The sequence below is a fragment of the Meleagris gallopavo genome, chromosome 19 (genome assembly GCF_000146605.3).
Source record: "Meleagris gallopavo isolate NT-WF06-2002-E0010 breed Aviagen turkey brand Nicholas breeding stock chromosome 19, Turkey_5.1, whole genome shotgun sequence".
Lineage (NCBI taxonomy): Eukaryota > Metazoa > Chordata > Aves > Galliformes > Phasianidae > Meleagris > Meleagris gallopavo.
The window spans coordinates 929,151-952,193 of NC_015029.2; the positions used below are offsets into that span (position 1 = coordinate 929,151).

The 23,043-nt window shown below is 48.6% G+C and overlaps 1 protein-coding gene across 9 annotated transcripts in view; it reads right to left on the minus strand.

Annotated features, from left to right (window-relative positions):
* Positions 1-5,043: 5,043 nt before the first annotated feature.
* The window catches only part of ZNF618 (zinc finger protein 618), a 128,367-nt gene continuing 110,367 nt past the window's right edge, over positions 5,044-23,043 (minus strand). For 8 of the 9 annotated variants that reach the window (XM_031556138.1, XM_031556134.1, XM_031556133.1 and 5 more), the window contains 4 exons: positions 22,057-22,113; positions 14,704-14,781; positions 9,817-9,918; positions 5,044-8,771 (listed from right to left, as the gene is read on the minus strand). In XM_031556138.1, the coding sequence (XP_031411998.1) occupies positions 7,258-8,771; positions 9,817-9,918; positions 14,704-14,781; positions 22,057-22,113 (1,751 nt within the window). In that variant the 3' untranslated portion in view covers positions 5,044-7,257. The remainder of the gene's footprint in view (positions 8,772-9,816; positions 9,919-14,703; positions 14,782-22,056; positions 22,114-23,043) is intronic. The other variant, XM_031556136.1, reaches the window with a different exon arrangement.

Consider the following 23,043-nt stretch of genomic DNA (forward strand, 5'->3'; position numbering starts at 1 on the left):
TAATAATCCTTTTCATTTGACGTCAGTCTAAGTTTCAAACAGCACTGATTTATTCAGCTGTAAAAAAAAGAAAAAACAAAACAAAAAAAAATGAAAGAAAACAAAATCCTAAAAAGAAAGAAATCAGAAGAACTTGAGTTGGCCTCAAGCGTTCATATATCACAATGAAAATCAGCAACTCAACCCCGTGCAATATTGCTCTCTATTGAGTCATTCGATCCACACCAACAATACATGAGACTTCAAACAGGTTTTGTTTTGTTTATTAACACAGCAAGTGTGACATTAGATAACCTTTTAAATACAGTACATGGTACAGTGCAGGGCCAGCTGCCCGCACGTTTCCCCGTTATGAAGACAAAGCCAGCGGTGGCGGTTTATAAAAATATTGTGTTGCTACAAAAGTATAAATTAATGCTACCGGTATTAAGAAATATTAAACACATAAAACTTATAAGGATTAAGAAAAATATTCATTAATACCTGTAGAAAACTCTGGCCTAAAAAAGATATTTTTTTTGTTATATTTTTGTTATTATTTTTTGTTATTTTTTTTTTTTTGATTTTTTTTTTTAAGATGACATGAGATCCTTGCACTCGCAGGTAGAGACACACGCAGGTGCATCTGTGGTATTGCCTAGAACATCTGCATCTACAGAAAGGAAATGCACACGAGTTACCGAGGGGAGGGGTGAGGAGGGGAAGGAGAACACCAATCGTCCTCTTGGTGACACACGACCTCAGCTCCCAGCAGTTTGCAGAACCCAAGGCAGGCAGGAGGGCAGCTGCTCTGCCCAACAGGCAGCACCAAGGCCCTCCCAGCCGGCGCGCTGTCGGCGTGACAACAGCTATGGCACAGAGCAGAACCCTCCGGGCTCGCAGCCTGCTTCATCCGTATCAGTTTTCCTTTTAAATAATTTAATTAAAAAATAAAAAATAAAGAAAAAAAGGTCCCCGTAAGAGTAAAGGGACCATGGAAAGCAGCTCTCCTGCTGGGACGTGTGGAAAGAAAGAACATCCCTCCTCCCAGCCCAGCCTGCTGGAACCCCCACCCACCCACCCACCGGAGTGCCACGAGAGCCCCAGGAGATGGACCACGAGCATTCGGGGCTGGTGAGAACAGAAGGGTCTTATTGAGGAACTTTGGTTGTAAAATGCAAGGGTTGGCATGCCTGCACTCATCTGCACTGCCAAATGCTCAGTCCTTAAGGCTGTGGTGCTCGCGGCGTTCGGACACACTTACACTGTTGGTGACACTGAGATGATGGGAGGGAAGGGAGTCTTTCAACCAGCAGTCGGTGCTGGGCAGGATGTTGGTGTGCCTCACCTCCCAGGCTCTCCTCAAACTCTCCAACCCGGCTGCCTACAGATCGTTAAACCCTATGGGATCTTCTGGACACACTGCTGTCTAGCGTGAGCAAAACTCTTCTGCCAAGTCATAAAACAAAAGGCTCTACCAGGAGCAGCAAAACAACCCAACCAACAGCCAAACAGACATCCCCCACACGTTCCAGACAGAAAATTAAATTCCAGGGTAATATACTCTCATTGCTTCACCATTTCTGGCCTAGCGGATGCAAACTGTCCTGCAGCACCAGAGAGGTCTGCAGCCTGGGGCTGTGCTTCACCTCCCCGTGCTGTGGCTTTGCCCAGTGGCATCTCCCAAGGCCCGGGAAGGGGACACCTGCACACTGGCTCACACACACCCTGCACTGGACCATACTGCTGGGGAGACACTTCTCCAGAGGGATCTGACAGCACCCATGTCCCAGCCCAGGTGTTCTGGGCATTCCCAGTGGATCCCATGGACTCAAGACCACAGAAAATGCACAGAACACCTAATGCTCGCCCAGTCTATCCATGTGGCACTTCATGCAGAGCATTCTGCTTCCAAACCCTCCTATCCAGGTTCTGTTCTTGTTGCGTCCAAAATCATAGAACCACAGAAACTTCTGAGTTGGAAGGGACTTTCAAAGGCCATCAGGTCCCACTCCCTGCAGTGCACAGGGACACCCACAGCTCCAGCAGTGCTCACAGCCCCAACAGCCTGACCTTGGCTGTCTGCAGGGATGGGGCATCACCACCTCTATGCAACTGTGCAGTGCCTCACTGCCCCTACTATCAAGAATTTCTTCCTTATATCCAATCTACATCTCCCCTCCTTTAGTTTGAAGCCATTTCCCCTTGTGCTATCACAGCAGCCCCTGCTGAAGAGTCCGTCCCCTCCCTTCTCACAGCCCTGCAGATACTGATAGGCCGCCCTCAGCTCTCCCCACAGCCTTCTCTTCTCCAGGCTGCACAGCCCAGCTCTCAGCCTGTCCTCACAGGGAGGTGTTCCATCCCTGCGATCATTTCTGTGGCCCTCCAACAGGTCTGATTCTCTCCTGCACTGAGCATTCTCCATCAGGATGCTCCAGGTGAGGTCTCGCAGCACAGAGCGGAAGGGCAGATCCCCTCCCTGCCCTGCTGGCACGTTGCTTTGGATGCAGCCCAGGGTATGGTTGGCTTTCTGGGCTGCGAGGGCACACTGCTGGCTCATGTCCAGTTGCCATCCACCACTACACTCAGGTCCTTTCCAGCAGGGCCATGATCCATAAAAATCCATCCCTGTGCCAGTTTCCTCCCAGGTAGCAGATTTCTCCTCCATTAAACAAACAAACAAATAAACAAACAAACAAACAATTCCCAGAAACTGCTTTTAGTGTCTTTGTTGGTTGCTCACTCTCACCTCACTACTCCTAATGACTCTGCAAGGAACAACACACCTTCTCTGACAGCTCAGAGTCCCTCCCCTCCCATAAGCAGGAATGCTGAGCCCTCCTCGGCACAAGGCAGTGCTCCCAGCTGCTGGGCAACTTTGTGGCTGCTCTTAGGCCACCTCCTGGCTCCCTGGTGATGCTGGGCAGCATATGCAGACGCAGTGGTAGTTAGTCCTAGCAGGGAGTGTCTTGGATTCTGCTTCCATGCAGCACCCTGTGTGGGGCTGAGTGGGTCCACCCACAGCAGCACGTGCAGGAATTTCTTCTCACACTATGCCTCTTGTGTTTCTGCAAGCATTTGGAGGAATACCAACCGACCAGAGATGTCTCACTGCAACCAACAGAGGAACCTCAACGCCGAGCTCAGCAGTCTCCAGAAGTGTTTCCTCTCTGATTTCAGTGACTCACAACTCTCATGAGTGCGTCTGCCCCAACTTCACTGCAGGATCGTGGCTCCCTGAGCTGCCTCTGGGCACATTCTGTCTGCAGGGGAGAGCAGCACCACACACAGCCAAACCGTGCCTCTGGGTCACAGTGACGCTTAAACCGATGTATCTCAGTGAGACTGCTTCAGCCAGCAACCAACAGACCTCCATGCTGGGCAAAACCTGAGCCTGAGGTTGGCTGCCACAAAATCTCTTGCAAATTGCACCAGTTCAAATCCAACCAAATCAATTTTCTCACAACAGACAAAACTTTGGTAAAAGAAACATTCCTTCCATCTGAAAGGACCCAGAAGCAATACAGCACAGCAGCCCAGCCTGCAAGCCAGAACAACTGCTGCCTACTGCCTGAGACACGAGGAGAGATGGACATGGAGAGCAACATCACCTGACTGCCGTCCTCACACAACACCCTTCTGAGCTCCTCTGTTCTGCAGAGAACTCTGGACAGCACCAGGACCCCTTCACTCCTCCCCATTCCTCTCTTATCAGTGTCTGCTCCTCCTGCAGATCACAGCCACCCCCACAGCAAACCCTAAGTTGGAAAGCGAAGTCTGCAGACACAGAGCAAGCAGCACAAACAAGCAAATGCCTGGAGGATGCACGCTCCATTTCTTTTCTCTCAAACACCCTTCTCAAGTGAACAGAACCAAACCAGCAGAGGATAAACTCCCAGTATCATCTCCCATAGGTTGATGCACCAACTCTGAGGACATTTCCCAGCTCAAAGGAAGCAGAACTTCATGGCACTGACATAACGTTTAATGGCCAAGCCCAGGAGAGCCTCTCCCCTGCTGCCTCCCACTGCAGGACAGGCAGCATTCCATACAAAACAAGCACTGTTCCAAGCAGAGCTCCCAGTGAGCTGACCCCAATAATCTGGTAAATGAAGAGTTTCCAAAATTCAGACCTTGGTAAAATTATCTACACTTCCTAGAACACAAATCTGAGTCCTAAAGGAGGGAAGGAGAAGCAAGAGAAGCACTTGGCATTTAGGGTACATAAGCGTGCTCCAGATGTGCTTCTCGGCTTTCAATGAGGTACATCAGACACAAGCAATGAGCAGCACAGCACCAACAGCCCCACTGAGCAGAGCACCCAGTGACATCCCTTAAGCCTCATGAAGAGCTGTGGCTGACACACTGGAAAAGGGTTCTGGCCAGCTTGTTTTCGTACCAAGACCCTCCAGACTGCTCAGTTTCACAGCCTTTAGTTTTGCTTCGCTCTTTCAGCTGCTACTTGAGTTTTTAAGTCCTTGGGAGAAACTCATCCGCCAGACATCAATCCATGCTTGCCCAGATCCATCTTTGCATTAGTGCAATGATAACCAAAGGTGCCCTGGAGAAGGCAGTGGGATGGAGGCCAGGCAGTCCTGGCATCTGGTCACCGCAGCAAGAAAGCTTCAGATTTCTGCCTCAGAGTATGAGAATCAGAGAACTGTAGGAGTTGGAAGGGAGCTCTGGAGATCATTGCGTCCAACCCTCAAGAAGAGAAGAGGAAGGGGAGCTCTGGGTGCCCTCACCCTCAGGAAAGAAGTGCTTGGAACTCTGTCTCAAAGGAACACGGAGATGTCACGCATTGCCCTGGGTGTCACAGAGCCTGCGAGCGGCTCTCAGAGCCAAAGGCAAACCAAGTGCAAAGTGAAACATGCCATCCAGAGAAAGAGCTGCAAATCCTGCCTCAGCTCTGCCCTCCGCTGAGCTCTGTAGGCTCAGCAGCCCATCCTGTTTTCAACATGTCCTTCAGCCCCGTTCTCCTCCTGCAGGATCCCTCGTGCTTTTCAGCAGGCCCTGCAGCACAAATGCTTGATAATTAGCACACCTCCCACCTCTACCTGCTGATTTATGTTTGTTTCAGTCTGAGGCTTGGGTTTTGCTTGCTACACATTTCTTTTGTGATGTGCTGCTGGGTGAGCAGGAGCTGTATGGGAGAAAATAAGTACAACCAGCAAAGAGCAAAGCTGGCCTGCAACCTGCACTGCCATCTGCAAAAACCACTGCCAGAGATTGGACCTTCCAGTAGCTCTGCCTCGGCTGCTCACCTTCATGCACCGCTCACCCCGCAGTTACTGATGGGGTTGTGGGCTCTACCTTTGAAGTTATCCATATGCAAAACTCAATTTAGGTGACAACTGGTTTTGCCCTGAGGCCATTTACAATGCTGAGAGGTGCTGCCAGCCTGAGGTCTGTGCTCTGGCTACAGTAAGTATTGCATGATGCAAGCCAAAAGGAGCAAGTCGTCGTGGGGCAAGACACTCGGGTACAAACACCATCCTTGATCTAGGGAAGGTCTCAAGCATGCACTTCAGAGGGCCCCATCACCTTTGATGGGCCCTTCCACCACACTCAGCCACCAGAGATAGCCCTGCACTGTCCGAGGGCCCCAGCCTCCCACTGAGAGCCCCAGCTGTGCTCCCACACCTCCAACAGCAGCTTCGGAACACGCTGCTGGAAGCTGGAGGGCCTGCTTCAAAAATCAGAATTGGTTTCAATTGGCCTCTGCGGATGCAAGTCCAAGCGATGGGAAATTTACAATTTGGCACCAGAAAGTCAGGAATTGTCCAAGAGGCACCAAACGTGACAGCCTGCAGAGCTCCCACCCAGCAGCACGCAGTGCTGCACCCACGGCACCGGACACAGCAGAGCACTGGCCGTAGTGAACGCAGCGATGGCGATGTTTTTGTGTCACAATGATCTCTAATTGCATACGGGGTGAGCCAGTGAGTGTGAACGTTTAAGGGCCCGCAGCCTTCCTAGCCAGAAGGATTAAACAACATAACAAGTAGTGTAATGCACTGTAGGTATTAAAAAAGACATTCGTGCTACTAGAGGAAACCATTCCAAATAAAAGGGAAAGATACTCTTTGCACTCAATCAGGAGCACTTACATTCAGAAGGATCTTTGAGCCCATGCGCTTCTCTAAGCTTCCTTCAAACCCTACTTTGACAACACTGATGATCTTTGTTCCCCTGAAAAATCATACACCTTGGTTTGTCCTTGGCCTTGCGAAGGCTATTTCGAGTGTGAGGACTGGGAAGGTTTGCAAAAATTTTAGGTACGAGGGTTCTCAATGGCAGATGGCAGACCCCGGCTTGCTGCTGGCCCACAGACACTGCGTGGGCACCGCTCGCCTGTCCTGGTCTCCAGCTCCTCCATATAAGCAACTGCTGTGGCTCCCATAAGGGCGTTATTAAATCACAAATGGGCTTCTCTACCAACAAGCCTGAGAACCCCTGATGCACAGAATTCACCGAGAAGCTAATTTACACTGGGAATTCAGAAAAGATGGTGTGCTGTGAAAAACAGTAAATCCAAGAAACGTAAAGATTACAGACATTTTCTGCCTTGAATCATTTCTCTTAGTTTTAAATCAAACTTATAAGCGCTAGCTAACATGTTAAAACTGGGAGACAGAAGAGTAACTTTTGGTTTTGTTGTTGGTTTTTTTTTTTTGGAAAAACCCTACATGAAGAAGTGAAATAATAATAGTAATAAAAAAATTAAAGTCTCCCTTCCTGATTTCTAAAGATATTGGTGTTCATAAAACACAGCTGCCCTGATAACGTGCACCGTATGTCAAGAAGGCTGTAGACAAATGCCCTCAAGGTGTACAGTTATTCAAAGGAGCAAAGTCCAGTGCAGAACTGCTCTGTTCAATGTAGTCTGATTATCCATGGCAAGATGGCCCAGGGGACAAGAGGAAAGGTGGGGTGGAGGAGAAACAAAAGAAACTTCAAGTCACTTTAGATCTCAGCTGCCTGAAGACTTTAGAACATCAGCCTCCCATTGGTCTGCCCACTTGAAAACATTAGAAAGTCTGTCAAGTCCACACACTATCTATGGAAAGGAGCACGTTCCTGGCAGAGGGCTGTCTCTCTCACGTGCTCAGCTTTCCTCTCAAACTTAATTTTATATATATTTATATTTTTATATATATATAAAAAGCACTTGGTTTCCAGGGGCATTCATAATGAGGTCCACAGTGTTTAGAACTTAAATTCTTTTTCTTTGTTTGGAACAGTGTTTTAAAGTTTTGTTTTAATTAAAAGACAGTCTTAAAGCATGTTGGACTTCAAAAACATGAGTTTGTTCATGTCTTCTGGACTGAGCAGCCGCCTCCTTTTGATTAAGAGCGCCTGCTCACACATATTTACACATTCGCTTCTGGCACCAACAGCAGGCACTGCTAAGAGCCAAAAGGCTAGCTTGGCTAGTTTTGTATGCTTTTGGGTAACACACGACCAGTACTGAAAGAGGTCAGGAGTGGCCTGGAAGAGAGGTTCTTGCAAATAATCGTAGACTTCATTTTTCCCGAACCAATCTTCTTCCTGAGCTGCTGCGGCTTCCCCTGCTGCCCGGGGCTTCTTGGTCGAAGGTTCAAATTCTGTTTCTTCTGCCCAGGACTCTTTCACCTCGTTAATCAACTCACAGACCTTGCCAATGATCTCTTCGTGCTGGTACGGCGGGACAGGCCGCAGCTTCTGCTGGGGGTCTAAGATCATGGCTACCTTGTGTGCCGAATGAACCTTGAAGTTCTCCTTCAGCGCCTCCAAGAAGAGGTGGCAGAGTTTGCTGACCACGCCAGCATCGTTCGCTTTGGAAGTGAACAGTTTCTCCAGTTTGACGTAGGTGGGCAGTACCAGCTGCAAGGTGGGCCGGCTCTCGTTGCTCAATTCAATCACGGCCTGCTTCACCGGCGCCAAAATAGCCGCCAGGTTGCTGAGCAGGTGCTTGTTCAGGTTTTGGATGAGGTTCATCTTCTTGGCCCTGCTGTAGAACTCGCAGATCTGCTCGTAGCGCTCGTGCACGAGTAGGAGGGAGTCGGTGACCGAGTTCCAGCAGGGCGGGGGAGAAGTCTCCTCCAGGGAGCCAAAGGTCTCCTTCGAGAGGCCCGTGGATCCTGCCAGATCTTCGCAGACATTCAGGAGCTCGATCACTTCGTGCATATTGCGAGCCTGTAGAGTTCGCTTATTCAGCACGCTCTGCACTACTGAGTTCAAGGCACAGGCCGAACAACGCAAGCACATGCCTGCCTTGGAGAACGCAGAGGAATTGACTTTGCAGTCTGTGACGTACACCGTCCTGATCTCTGACATCACAAACTCTGAGAGCACGTTCTGTACCCAGTGGTGGATAAAATCACCATTATCTCGAATATCTACGCCCTTAATTCCCAGGACATAACTCTTGATGTGGTTGCCTTCCACCTGATAAGCTGTTAGGATGTAGCAAGAATCGGGGCCAATGCTCTGCGAGTGACAAGTGACCCCGATGCCCAGGCAGGCGTTGCTGCCCAGGGCGCAGGTGACTTTCACCTTCACTTGGTTGTACATCCGAGGCAAATGCTTCAGAGCCAGTGTGTTGAAATTACCAAGGATTTCGGTGACGGAGAAGGCACCATAGCGAGCTCCGCTATCCACCAGGGTCTGTGCTAGCTTGATGAACTCCTTCCCGCTCACCACGCTCAGAGCCCCGAGGTCAGTGCACATCACCCTCAGGAGCCTCTCGGCAATGTTCTGCCGCTCCTTCTCCGGGATCGCGCTGTTCCCTACGGAGCCGCTCGCAGAGGCTGCAGTGAAATACAAGGAGAGAGAAAAAGCACCGGATGAGAGCTGCTCCTCTGCAACAGTGGGGGAGGTCAATAAACAATCCTGAGATTGAAGTAAGGAAGCAGAACATGCACAGATGGCAGCAGAGACATTTTCAACCGTGGACTTGTTCCCCAAAGGTCTTCTGGATCTGCAGAGAACATGCAGCAGCTTGCTTAGAACAGCTAAGAGCTTATCTGCACGCCTTCCACAACGGCTATTCACAACCAAATGCCTGCCTGAATGCCATCTCTGTGACGCTCATTCAGGTATCACAATCCTGCGTGCAATGTGCCACCCGTTTCTGGTAACAGCTCTGCTTACTTGGCTTGGTCCAGCTGGAAAGATGGCTTTCTTACCATTTTTGTGATTTAAATCTTTTCTTTGAGCCACTTGTTTTAGGACGGAGGCATACAACCTCCATCACTAACTCATAAAGCACTGAAGTTTTTTCCTCTCATCTCCAGCAACTCCCATCTTCTGTGGCTCATTTTGGGCAACATTAGTGTCATTTCTGGCACAGCAGAACACAGAGGCCCCACGTTTTCCCATTACCCTTCCCCCAGGATGCTCAGCTCAAGTGCTCTGCGGATGCTTTCCCACAGAGTTGTCTTTTACCATTTCCCAAGCTGAAGTGCAACCTTGCAGCACAAGCTGGGACAAAGACAGACACTGGCAGGGAGAGGCAGGCTATGCCTACGGCATACCAGGTGAAATGAAGCAATCTCTTAACACCGGGATGGGAAGTCTGACCTGGGATCAGACACATTTTTTTCTCAAACATTCTCAAACGCATCTCCCCTTCAAACAGCCTCCCTGGAGTTCCCAATACTTTCTGCATATACTGCTCTTCTAATGGGAGCAGAGCTCTGCTCTGCAGGGTGGTACATGAGCTACAGATGAAATCAAGTGCAGGCAGGGGAAAACAAGAGCCTTGTGCATGTCCAAGTCACTGCTGCACACCTGACAGCCACTCTTAAAGCCACCAGGTAAGCCCAGGATGGAAGAGCAAACACTGCTACGTACTGTTGTTAGCGTTATTTCTTTGGAGCTGTGGTTTCCACTTCTCTTCAACAACAGGTAGAGGTGATCTGGGCTGGCTAGAGGCAATACTGTTCTCGTTGTCAGCTGTGGAGTGAGAGACAGGGAGGTATTAGAAGCACAAGGTACTAATGCTTAAGACACAAAGGGGAAACAAAAAACCCATCTGCTGGGCCCCTCACTAAGGTGACACCAATCTATTATGTTGTCTGTAGTGTTTTTCAGAGATGGCACAGTACAGTCAGTAACCTTGAAAACTTTGGACTTGAACTCCATCAGCTCCCAGCTGTGGCTGTAATGACAATAGTTTTTCCCGTGCATCAGCACAACTCTACAACTGTCTCTCAATCAAGCTGCACACCAGGAAGAATAATGTTCCTTGTGCAGCCTGACCTGTGCAATATGCTTGCTTTCAAATGAAAGCAGGATTAGCAGACATTTACCCTTCCATTTTATTGTCTGTCTTTCTGCAGATCTGGAGGCTTCCCCTTTCTCTACTGGAACTACTTTGTTTCTTAAGCTATGTTCAATCCCTTCGTATCTAATCATCTTACTATAATAGTCATAGATGTTTTCCCACTGTAGAGAGATGCCAAACTCTCTTGGGCTGCTCACTGCTGCCTGAGACTGGAAACAAAAAGGAATAAAAAGTTTGTGGAGTGTGATCATTCCTCCTCATGGCTGCAGAGATGATCTCCTGGGGGTCTGTGTACTACATTCCCATTTTCTTATTTGGCTGGCTAAACATTTTGGCTGCCAGTTTGAAGGGATTTTTCCAGGAAATGCAGACAAGATCATTAAGTTCCATATCAAATCCATGTCCTTCCCTGTGCACCAAGAACTGCCCTCCCCAAGGAGTCTTCCTGTTGTTAGTATGCTTCACTATGAAGTTGTGCTCTGAAACAGTCTCTGTTGCTACATTAAAGTGCATAATGAAAAGAGATGGAAAAGGAAGAAGGAAGGTGGAGAGACTGATGACCAAGCTGAACGGAAAGATGGAATTAAAAGAACAAAGAAGACAAAACCGATGCTTTACTTATCACAGCTGGATGGATGCACCTTGTCTAATTTTGCACATCTCTGTTACAATGCTTCTCCTCAAGGTGACCCCTTGGGGCTTCTTTTACTCTCAATAGTGTGACACAGGCTTATAGCGTCATTCATTCACTCAGAACAAGGTTCCTCCTGCAGGAGGAGATCCAACAGGCTCTGAACTCACCTGGAGTCAATGACTTCTCCAGGGATTTTAAAGCAAATTCAAGAAGACCAGCTCAGATGGCAACACCTGTCATCTACATAAACCAGAATGCACTGAACTGAAGCCAGTCCCAGTGCTCCAGACAGTAGGATATGAATTAGAAGGATGCTTTATTACGGCACGCACAGGGATGTGGGCTTTGCTCTGCCACCAGCTTCACCTGGTGCTGGCAGGGCAGCGGGTTGTCCACCAGAACAAGCAGGAGAGAGCCAAGGTGCTCTCCTTATGTGTGGCAACGGCCCAGCAGAGAAGGGAGTCTGGCAAGAATCTTAAGCCCAGAAATCAGTCAGTGAAACTTCACTGCCTTCTTCTTTACAAGCAAGTCCTGTCAAATCTGAGCAGCTCTGCATGACAGTCGCTGGGGCATCCACAAACCTTGCTGATGGTCAGTTATTATGAGCCCTGAACAGACCTAACAGCAATCCAGAGCATGGCAGAACTAGAGCCCAACCAGGGCAGAATGTGGGGCTATCCCAAGGAATGCATGTGCCCGGGGCACTCAGGGTGCGCTGCGGCAGCTGCTGGGGAGCATCACTGAGCTCAGCACTGCAGCAACAGGTGGTCTCCGCATATGTGGCAGAGACACAGTGAGCAGGAGGTGAATGCCAGCAATCAGGTACAACACACTGCTCTTCCCGCAGTGTTTGCTGACCCTGATGGCTCCTGACCCAATGTCACAAGTGCCTGCAACTCCACACAGCGACGGGTAGACAAACGAAAATGAGGAATGCTGGCTATTAACTCTGTTCATTGTTCAGGTCTACCAACATGAAGGTTTCCTTATTTTGGGGGTCAGAGGGGAGAGAAAACCTCCGGATTTACTCTCCCCACACTTTATCTATTTTACAATAGTAAGGGGTTTATGGTGTGTAAATATCCACTGGCATTCAGTGTGGCATTAATGAGATTTGTACATTTTGGTCTCGTCTTCCTTATCGGGCAGTCAGTGAACTACACAGATCATGGGTCTTTAATGTTTCTTCACGCCTCCAATCCTTTAATCCAGATTCTGCCTAGTTGTCTTTTTATTCTTTTAGCTCTAGATGGTAGGAGGGGCATTATACAGTAGCACTCAACCTGAACAAAGTACCCTAAAGGGAGTCAAAGCTGTATATTGTACAGTGTAATTACAGAACAAATTCCTTCTCCTGATGTTCTACTGTTCTATTTCTGCCTTTCAGCCTCCAATTTGCATTCTAATTACTTCTTCTCATTGTGTAGCTATTTTACGGAGCTATAATCTCTCCTCATTACCTTTCAGCCTCCAGGCTCAGCCCTCTGAATGACTCAGGAGCCAACATTTCCCTGCACAGCCTCCTCACAGCCAGCAACACATTCCCTGCCCTTTGACCAGCTGCAGTAGGGGCTCAGTGGACATGCTGCATTCAGCTGGAAGAGATGAGCCCTTCACATCAGACACACGAAGACAAGCAGGACCCAAACACATCAGTTGAGGGAGCATTTGACACCTATGGGCTCACTGGTTCTCCAAACCCATCATGAAATATATCATGAACACAGACATACAAATGGTTACTATGTCAGTGTTCCCAGTATGGGGATCCTATGCCACCAATTCTGCTCACCAGTAAAGTCTCTGCCTCCCCAGGTTGCAGAGATGTTGTGCTGATGCTGCTTCTTGGATTTGCCAATCTCCAACTTCTAACAGACCACAAGGCAACAAAACTGTGACCAGTAACTCCACTGAGTCGCCTTCACTGCCGCTCTGCTTGAATTCAGTTTCCAGAACCAGAGAGCCACCAAAGCTGGCTGTAGCTCTCACGCCCTTTCACTTTGTTTTGCCCTCTCCCTCAGTAGCAAACACCCAATGTACAGACACACAGAGCTGGAGGAAAAGCTGCTGCTTCCCCAGGAGGACGAGGCACGAGCACACACTGCACAGGGATGGCTGCTTCCCAGGGCACAGTATGGGCACAGCCTGGAGAAAGTGCTTCAGTAAGTGTGGAATGTTTGGGGGGAAGCAAACAAGCAGAACAATGTCTTACAAAGAGACAGAGAAGAGGGTGAAAAGTGAAGTTTAATGGCAGTAACACTGAGCTGGAGAGAGGGGGTTACCCACTGGTGTGGGTGACACTGTGTGGGACTCAGATCACAGACACCTGATTCCTTTGCAATCCAGGTGAGCCACTGATCATCTGTAAGGAAGCGAGGAGGAAGAAGCTGCATTAGCTCAACATTCTGGAAGCACCCAGCTTGCCAGTAGATTGCCCTTCTCACCCTCACAGCTGAGCTCAGTCCCTGCTTTGCAGCTCTTCAGTGTCACTTAGCACCATAATTCAGCAGGGACCAGAACAAGGAGAACAGGCAGGGCACAGGAGGCAAGCAGGAATCACCACTGATTCCTGCACTGAGCAGGGCAAGAACAGACCCCAACAACACAGAGCAGCACCAGCCCTGAGCACAGCATTGCTGCTCAGCTGCACAACCTCTAGGCACTGCACACCAATCAGTTCATCCTCTAATAGAAAGTAACATCCAAAAAGCTCAGCTTCTGCTGTCTTACAACAAACCACCCTGAAAGTCTGCCCATAGCACTGCAAAGATAATAAATAAGGTAGCTGCTGAACAACACACAGAGCTTGCACTAAGATTTGCCAAGGGAACACAATCTGAGGAACTGCACATAGGGAGAACTCCGGGAACATTGCCATTAAAATCAAGACTAAAACTAAAGTGCAAAAAATAAGAGCTTTGATTAAGATTGCTGGTGCAGAATGGAATACACACTTTTCCTCGAGCAACCTATCCTACCCTGCCATAGCTCAGGGCTTAACTGCAATGTGAGCACAAATGAAGCACTGAATGTGCACTGCAACAGAGCAGCTCTGTTAGAGAGCACAGGTCTGCCAGAGGTGAATTTCTCTGTAAACCTGCATAATTCATTTCAATTTTCAATCAAGACAGAGAAAAAAGTCTGCGTATATCAATAATATCCTCTTTTCTATGTTTTTGAATATTCTGAATGCTGTCTGATACAGCTTTGGCTTTGAAATGCTAAAATCTTCTTTTATGTACTGAGATAGAAGCAAAAAAGGTGGCTTAGAAATAAAGTAGGAGAATTACTACTCCTCAGAATTTTCTTTTGTAGAGAAGGAAATAAACACAACTGCTGAAATAACAAACACTTCTGAGAGCACATCTCAGCCCTTTGCAGAACTCCAGGAGACGTAAGCAGAGAAAGGGAGTCGTGTGGGCCAAGGCTCTGCTGCCCTGAGAGCATTCTGCTTTGCCTGAACGAGAACTGCCCTGTCTGTGGGAGGAGAGGTTTCCTCTGCTGTGGGAGCAGTGCTTATAAAGCAGCATTCCCTGGGTATCTCTGAGCAAAGGGAAGAGCTGTGGGATGTGCTGGAATGGCAGAATTCCTCTCTTCCTAGGGAAGGGAGCAGACACACCTCACTCTGCTGCAACTGCCGTTTCAGCCTTCCAGGATCTTTTTGCTGAAGGTGACACTCCTGGGGCTTTGGAAACTGTGAGCACGGGAAGCTCACATTCTATGATGCTATGAAGCTCCACTGATATACAGCAGGGCCAACACCAGGCATCAGAGCAGAACGTCATTCTCTGCTTTAAGCGAGTCGAGGTGCCCAGCTTACCTGCATGGGACTGCATGTGCTCCAGGAGATTGTTATAAAACTGGAACTGGATTCCACAAGCTCCACAGGTGTAAGGCTCTGTTTGGGAAAAATCAGTTCAGAAGAATTACACAGAGTATGTGGGGAAGCAGCACCCGTGTGTACTTCAGTCTGTGCAGCAGTGGGACAGCCTGAGGTGAGCATCACTGCAGCCGTGTGTTTGTCACAGCAGCTCCATAGGGCTGGGGCATGGCCACAGGGCTCTCCAGGGCTGGGCATGTGTGTGCCGGGTTGCACAAAGCCCTGAGAAGCTGTGCTCCAACTGGGCCTCGCTAGCTCACGTCTGCAGGAGCTCATTCTCGCTCTTTTTAAGCCTCAGAGCACAGTGAGTGCATTTTGCATCTGTTTACGTGAAATACCAGGCTTTGCTGTCTTCCCTAAGTAAGGCAAGGAGCACTGGGATGTAAGAATCTTGTAGCTCAGGAAGCTGGGACATGGAGAATTGCCACCTGGGGATGTGGCTTCTTTTCTTTTTGGTGGCTGCTGAGAAGTGCAGTGAGACTGGGGCACAGCGAGTGCTGGCGGGCTGCACAAAGATGGGGTGAGCGGAGCCGGGGGCAGGAAGAACAGAACCCAGAGCTGTGCAGGCAGAGCAGAGCCGTGTTCCAGAGTTGTGGGCAGGAGCTGGAGCCAGGGGAAAGCTGGGGGCAGAGCTCCATCACGTGCCGAGAGATACGGTTAGTTCTGTTCTAACAAGTGTGGGGAAAATGCATTTCTTCTGCTGAATTAACCTAGCAGCACATGTTTGCAGTTGCTTGGTTTAAGCAGTAATTAGCTGAGTGCATTAGTTGACAAATGCAACACCAAACTACGGAGCTGAGATACGTTAGCACTGAAGCCTGTTAGAAACCTCTGGATAAATCAGCACACTGCCACCGTTCTGTTTTGGAACAGGTGAGTGGACAAACGCAGCGTTCAGCACGTGAGCATCTTCACATACAAAGCCAGGCACACACAGAGTCTATCACTACAATATACCATGAGCCTGCATCAACTTCTGAAAGGAAAAACATGTTTGTATCAATGAAACAAAATCTACTGCATGTAAGCATAAGCACTGGCATCCCGAGTGGAAGAGCCAGAATACTGGAAAGCACAAGCCTGCCTGGGCTCTACCTGTGAGATGTCTATCTCAGGTAGCAGAACACGGAATTTGTCAGATGGCAACAGAGAGCTGAGGGGGAAAACACAAAAGGAAGCACGATACAAGCTGCACTTATATGCTGTAATGTTACACACTGCCATGCCTTTCCCCAGAACACACAGCCCCCTGAAATGAAGGAACAGCCCCAGCTGCCGAGCTGTGCTCGGTGCTTTATTTAACTTCCTGCACTTTCTGGTGCTGCTGCTGCTGCTGGGTTTTGCTGCAGTGAGCCATGCCTTCCTCCTTCAGGGAGAAACATGGCAGCTGAGTGGACTGCAGGACTACAACACACTGTATCCTTAGTGCACTCCAAAAGGTCTCTCGTTTTGATTCCTGGAATCATGCTTTTGATCTTATTTCCAAAAGCCTCCTCCTACAGAAACACCCAGCTCTGGTAACAAAGCCACTGCCTGCTTTTGAAAATTCATTTACTGTTCTCGAAATGCTGAAATGTTTTCTACGACAAAGATTCACTGAAGCCCACAGTTTGCCACAAACAAAGAAACGTGATGTTAGAACAGGAGATAAAATATAAATTCATCACACAATTCAGAACTTCTTCCCAGGATGGACAGAGGGATGCTTAGCATTCACATGATAATGAACCCAGGGCTTTCCTGATCCCTGCCCTTTTGAGATGTCAGCTTGCAAACCCCCTGCTCACAGCACAGGGTTCAATCAGAGCTGGTGGTGGGCTGCGTTGGTGCTGGAAGGTGGGGAGTAGAAAGGGACAGCCTGTGTCTGAAAGCAGACAGAAACCACTGCTGGGAGAGAATTGCACATCTGGGAATGTACTCACAGCAATTAAATTCTCCTTCCCTTTTATTTCTGCTTGCACTCACAGCTGGAAAATTTGCCCAAACTGAACCTCACTGGTGCTCCTTTCCCCCTTACCAGAAGCAGAGCCCTTTCCCTGCCACCACAGGACTCTGGTAACAAAGCCACTGCCTGCTTTTGAAAACTCATTCACTGTTCTTGAAATGCTGAAATGTTTTCATGAATTGTGCCTTTCCCTTCCCTAGGCACAATTCCAGCTCCCTCCATCCCTGCTCACACTGAGGTTTCCAGCACCTGGCTGGGATCTGTTCCCCACTGGTGCTCTAAGCTGAACAGGGGACCCACAGGTCCTCCTATGGGAGCAGTCCATGCCCAGTCTGCTCCCACAAGAGAATCTTTCCCTTCTCTCTCAGCATGGTCAGTGGTGGTACAGTGAAAGTTCTGACCCCTCTGTGCTGTTGCTTTAAGGCCCATGGAACACCTATGCATCCCAGCAGCCCAGATCATGCTGGGTGGCCAAAACAGGCCTTGTGTATAAACAAAGCAGGAACAGCCATGCAGTTAGCTGAGAAAGGGCTCAGAGACCTCCAACCTGCAGCAGGACAGCCCAGGAAGCCCAAACCACACTGCTGGGAACATCTCTGGTCTCCCTGAGCCCTTTGTTGCTTCTCAGGAACCAACTGCTGCTATTCTGCAGCTGAGGGGCCCAGGAGTCATGCTAGGAGCAAGAGGAGCCCCTTCTGATGAGAACCACAGCACAGCTGAGGTTGGAAAGGAGACCTCTGGGATCCATCTGGTTCAAACTCTCTGCTCAGGCAGGGCCAATGACAGAAGGCTGTGCAGGACCTCATCCAGGTGGCTTCTGGAGGTCTCCAAGGAGGGACAGCCAGGCAGCTCCTCAGACAGTCTCCTGGCTCCCTCCTGGGGCCATCTGGCTCCTAGCGGTGCCAGGCACTGTAAACTTCTGTGCTCTGTTCCCTTGCTGTGGGCTCTCCTCCCTCCAGCCTCCTCTGCTGGCACTCCTGAGCAGCTGCTGGCACACACAGTGCCTGCTGGTCCTGGCTGTGCGCTCGGTGCCTGCAGCTCCAGCTCACACCGCTGTCACAGCTCCCAGAGCCCCCCGGGGGGTGCAGGAGCTGGGTGCAGGCAAGGAAGTGCTGCTGAATGTACGGAGAGCTTGGGGATGGGCACTGCTACCCCCAGAGCATACCACCCCACACCCTAATGTGCTGGAGCACTCACAGGTCTCCCAGCTACCGACTGCCACCAGTGCATCCTGCAAAAACTTTGCACTGACCAAATTGCAACCCTCGACTCCTGGTATGCAGCTCAGCACTCTCACACATCTCCAGAGGGCCGAGGAGATGTGAGGCCAGGCTGCTGGCATTCCCCTCCCCACCTCCGGATGAGGAGCTCCATCACACTGGTACATCACATGGCACAGCCGGTGCTGTCTGCAAATACCTCTGCAGAAACCCCAAAGCACCAGCAGCTGCTCAAGTCTCCTCAGCCTCTTTAGCTACACGGAATGCTCACTGCTGGCTGTTCAGCTTCAAACATCTCTCCCCAGGGCTATTATTAGTTGTGTTTATTAGTTCTTTATATATCCAGTGAACAGGGGTCTGGAGCAAGACAGTCGGCCCTGCAGGCCAGCAGGAAGCAACAGCACCATTTGTGCTCAGCTTAAACGAAGCACTATTTCCCATGCTAACTCTCAATGCCACTTCTAAGCCAGGGAGAAGAGCAGAGCCACATCTTTGCATACACTGGTCACAAACCAATGCAAACGGCAGTAATCTCCTGGGGAAATGCCATCACACACAAGAACAGACGGGAATTTCTCAAAAGCAACTTCTGTCATCACCACCCACTTCTGACAATGAAAGAAGAGCTACATAAAGAGGTGCTACCAAGTATGCTCTAAGGAGGGGATCCCTGTATTGGTACTGCTTTGACTTCCAATATGAACTCTCACATTCTCAGTAAAACTCCCATTTCTTTCTCAGATTTGCAAATGGAGAAAGAAGTGTCCAGTGCCACTGTGGCCATGCCACCACACTCAGGGCTGTCCCACACCACGGGACAGAAACCCAGGGCTGTGGGACTCCTCAGCACTGACACAAGCCAAAGGAAACACAACTAGATGAGCAATGTGATGGCAGCACTACCAAGAATAGAAAAGGATGTATGGCCAACAAGAGAGAAACCAAGCAGATATCACGTGGGATCCCATCACCACCAAACAAACCTTCAGAAGGGATTCACATTGTGAGTTGAAAGCTCATTTACACTGAGCCTTTTTGCTACTTTCCATTAAACTAAAGCTGCTAAGCTGGAGAGACACCCTTCCTCTCTATCAAACCCTTTCTGTTTGATTTCCTCACTGAACATACCCTAAAAATCTTATTTAGGTATAGCAAGTTTAGATATCAACAAATGCTGTCATTTTCCAGTAGATTTTTATTTCTTTCAAAGGCTGTACTTTAAGCTATCTGAACTAAAGAACTTCCCTTTCTCCTTTTTGCCTCATTTTTTTCATTTCTTCTCGACGCCTTGTAGTTTCATTCACCCTTCCTAAAGGTGGTGTTACCACAAATTCTTTGTTTTACCATACAATTGTCTATAAAGTCCAAGTGAGGTGGTTTAATGCCGGATTGTGCTGTAAACCCAAAATCATTGCCCTTGAGGCTTTCTGAAGTCAGACAAGAAGTGAGACAGCAGGGACCCAGAAGTCTGGGCCATAACACACCCATGGTTGCTTTGTGCCACAGCTGGAGCAGGCTGCACAGCTGCAGCCAAACGCTCTGCTGGGAGCGGGGAGAGAGGAAGGCAGCAGCCTTCCCTGTAGAGCACGACACGTACGTTCACCCTTTTCTGGGGCTTTTTCCATACCAGACTCAGGATGACAACCGCTGGAACATTTCACAAAAGCTGGCCTTCAAATATTTTTTTTGCCTCTTGAGAATTTAGTACAGAAAAACCCTGTGTATGTCAAGACTCAGCAAAATGACACTCCACCAAGGAGTGTTTTCTTGAAAGCGACCTTGCACTGCCTTGGATGATTAACAGCATTGCAACAAGCCAGTTCTATCTTTCACAATTAGGCCACGCCATTGCTTCTGGACTTTGCTTAGTTCAGCAATGAGTAACAACAAGCTCTGTGTGGCTGGAGTCACACATTTTAGCAGACTGCACTTTCAAAGCACTTCAGAACTCCCAGATATCATCAAAAAACAAGAAGCTGTACAGCCATTTTTCCAACCCTCCAGCCACTTTCCAGCCCTCCCTTACAGGAGGTGGGCAGCAGCTGAACAGTCCTTTATCCACTCTGTGGCATCACCATGCCCTGATGGGAAAAAATCCCCTTTATGTTAACGGACTCACATGCAGCCTCAAAGTTTGGCTTTGCCAAGCAGACTTGGTCCCGCTGCTCTTTTATGGGCAGTAAGAAACCAGGTTTCTCAGATAAGGATACCATGTACCTGAATTCACTATGACAAGGAGTGGGGCTGCGTCCAGGGAAGAGACGTCTTGATTTCCATTTTAGCTGCCTTACTCCCACTTACTGCTCCCACAGCACTGCTCCAAAGTCTATGGTAGGTTGTTAGCTGCTGACCCTGCTCTGTTGTCCTCCCCCTCGCTGTCTTTCTCTCCTAGACGTGTGGAACTGCAGCTGGGATGGTGACACAGCATAATTTGGCTCAGTGACCACAGAAGACTCTGCTCGCCTTCTTTGGTAACACACCACAAAATTAACATCCACAACAAGCAACTGTTACAGAGAATCAAGCATTTAACAAGGCCAAACCATGCAGCTCTAGGGCTGCTCAACTGGGACATGGATTCACCTCCCAAACCTGGGGATTACTCTTTGCAGCAGCAGAGCTGGTGATAAGCAGCAGATGGAAGGAGAGGGGAGGGTCCATCCTGTCATTCTCCGCACATTATCGCCACCTGCTACCCTGCCTGTGTGAAATCTGCTGGCTGGAGCACAAGAGAAGACAAGCCAACCTTGCCAGAGCCACTCCAACAGTTCCCATCATACACATGAACACTGTGCCACGTGGGGTTTGTTCCAGCCACCGAAACACAGCCATGGAAAGAAGCAAATGGGGATATAATGATATGGTAGCTCTTCAGAAACAAAGTTATGGAGAGCTCTGCTTGGACACCCAAGCACATTTATGTCCACAGAGCTTTCCACAGCCTCCATTCACCAGTGCATAGTAGCAGTGAGAGCATTCAGATTAACTCCTGACAACACGAAGAAATAAGAGAGGAGATGGTTTGGTGGAAGAGCTGGAAAAGAGCACTGAATGAGACACAAAGGACAGAGCAAAAAGATGGAATCACAGGGAAAAGCAGGGCTAGGGAAGAGGATGTGCTAAAGACATAGGAAGGAGGGAAAGGGAAGAAGTTTATACATCGCCATGCACCAGTCTGCTTGTAGGAAGCACGTCAGCTATCGAAACCAGAAAAGAAGTGCTTCCAACAGAGCTCAAGTCCCCTCAAACCAGTCTCCTAAGCAGCTCCCTCACTGAGCCACTAAAATAAACTGACCATACTTGTGGTGCAGGCAGAAACAATTCTAACAATGAAAGAAGATGAGCAAATTGTATTAAATCAATCGCACAACTTTTAAGAATTTCAAGTCTTTGTTGTTTTTTTTTCACTAAGAGCTGCAGTAAACAGATTCAGAAGGATGAGCATGGTGGTACAAGGAGATGGTGAGGAGAGTCTGTGAGATGTGTCATAGCAACAGTGGGTCAGTATTTGATGGCAGTTCAGGAAGAACTGAATTCTTGAACTATTCAGTGCAGCCATTCAGTAGTTCTGTGCGTACTTCTTGTCAGCAGTTCCTGGACCTCTTCCCATGCTATAGCTTCTTTTCTCCTCCTGAAAAACTTATCATGAGCACATCTGCAGACAGGAGGTTTTACAATACACCCTTCTTGAATTTAGGTACAAGTTATTTGACAGGAAGGAAGATAATTCTTTCCTTCCTCCATAATGACAGAGACTCTACTTGACAGGAAAAAAACAAAGCCTGCTGTTTTCAGAGGGCCCCAGAGAAGTGAGAAGCCCAGAAAGCACACAGGCTTTTAAAGATGTGCATGTAAAGGCTTTGAAACCCTCCAGACAAAGCACTCATACTGCCTACAGAAGACAAGGCATGGGGAGCAGGCCTGCTGAGGCAAGCGGCCACTTTTGGAGCAGCAAGTCAGGCTAACAACTCCTGACAGCCATTGAACTACATCTGCCTTCTGTCACATCTAACAGCCTGCCCTGGCTGACTGCACACAGACCTGGCCAGCCAAGATCTCCTGACTGCTGCTTCCCAAGTGGGATAGGGCTGGAAAATACAAGTACCTGAAACACAGAGACAAGCTCACCTGATGGGTTCTGCTTACATCTCTTTTCTTTAGGTTTTTCTGTCCCCGAATGAACAGCTGTAATTGTGGTGAAGGCTTCGGTTAGTACAGGATGGTTCCCAAAACAACACTCAATATTTTAGAAACAATTTTTTTGCCCATTCAATATCACCCACTCTTCTACTGTGAGCAGGTTGTCCAACACCCCTCCGTTCCCTTTTCATGCAGTTGTAGAGCCCTCACTTGGTTCAGAGCAGACATAAACCCCCACAGCAGACATGGTGCAACACACTCCAGGAGAAATCCCTTCCCTTACCTGTCCATTGCAGGCAGCAGCACTGTGTACACCACATATTGTGGTGCCCTTGCATGGGGAACAGAAGGAGGCCAGACTTTTCTACCGGCATTTTATTTATCTCTGCATCAAGATGCTGAAATTATATTACTTCTGGTCTGTCTGTTAAGTTCCATTTAGGGAGTGGATGGGAAAAGCAGTGTTACACTTGAGGGCAAAGGGATACAAAGACAGTATGAAAATCTTGTAAAGACTACAGTGTTGTCTTAGAGATTGTCCAGGCCAGTGGTTATGTTTAGTTACCACTACTTGGTCTTAGAATTCAAAGAGAGTTATAGAAATGGGGTAAATTCTGCTCCTACATCTACACATCTCTTCTATTGTGACCTCCATACAGCAAACTCACAAACAGCTGGACACAAATTACAGTGATGTGTAAATATAGTGTCACAGTTAGCATCACTGTAATATGCAAACTGCTGTTCCACCGATGGTCCTCAGAGCTCTCTTGTTTGTTGCAAATGGAATTACTTCACAAATACTTCTCCGATGCACAAAGAATGAATACTGCTTTATCTCCATCCACATTCCCCTTTTCTACCTCTTTTCTACCTCCCCACTGAAAAAACCACCCAGGTACTTTAGTACTCTACTTGGAAGCAGAATCCCCATTATCATCATGAACCTGGAGAGGAGGGACGAGAGGACGATAG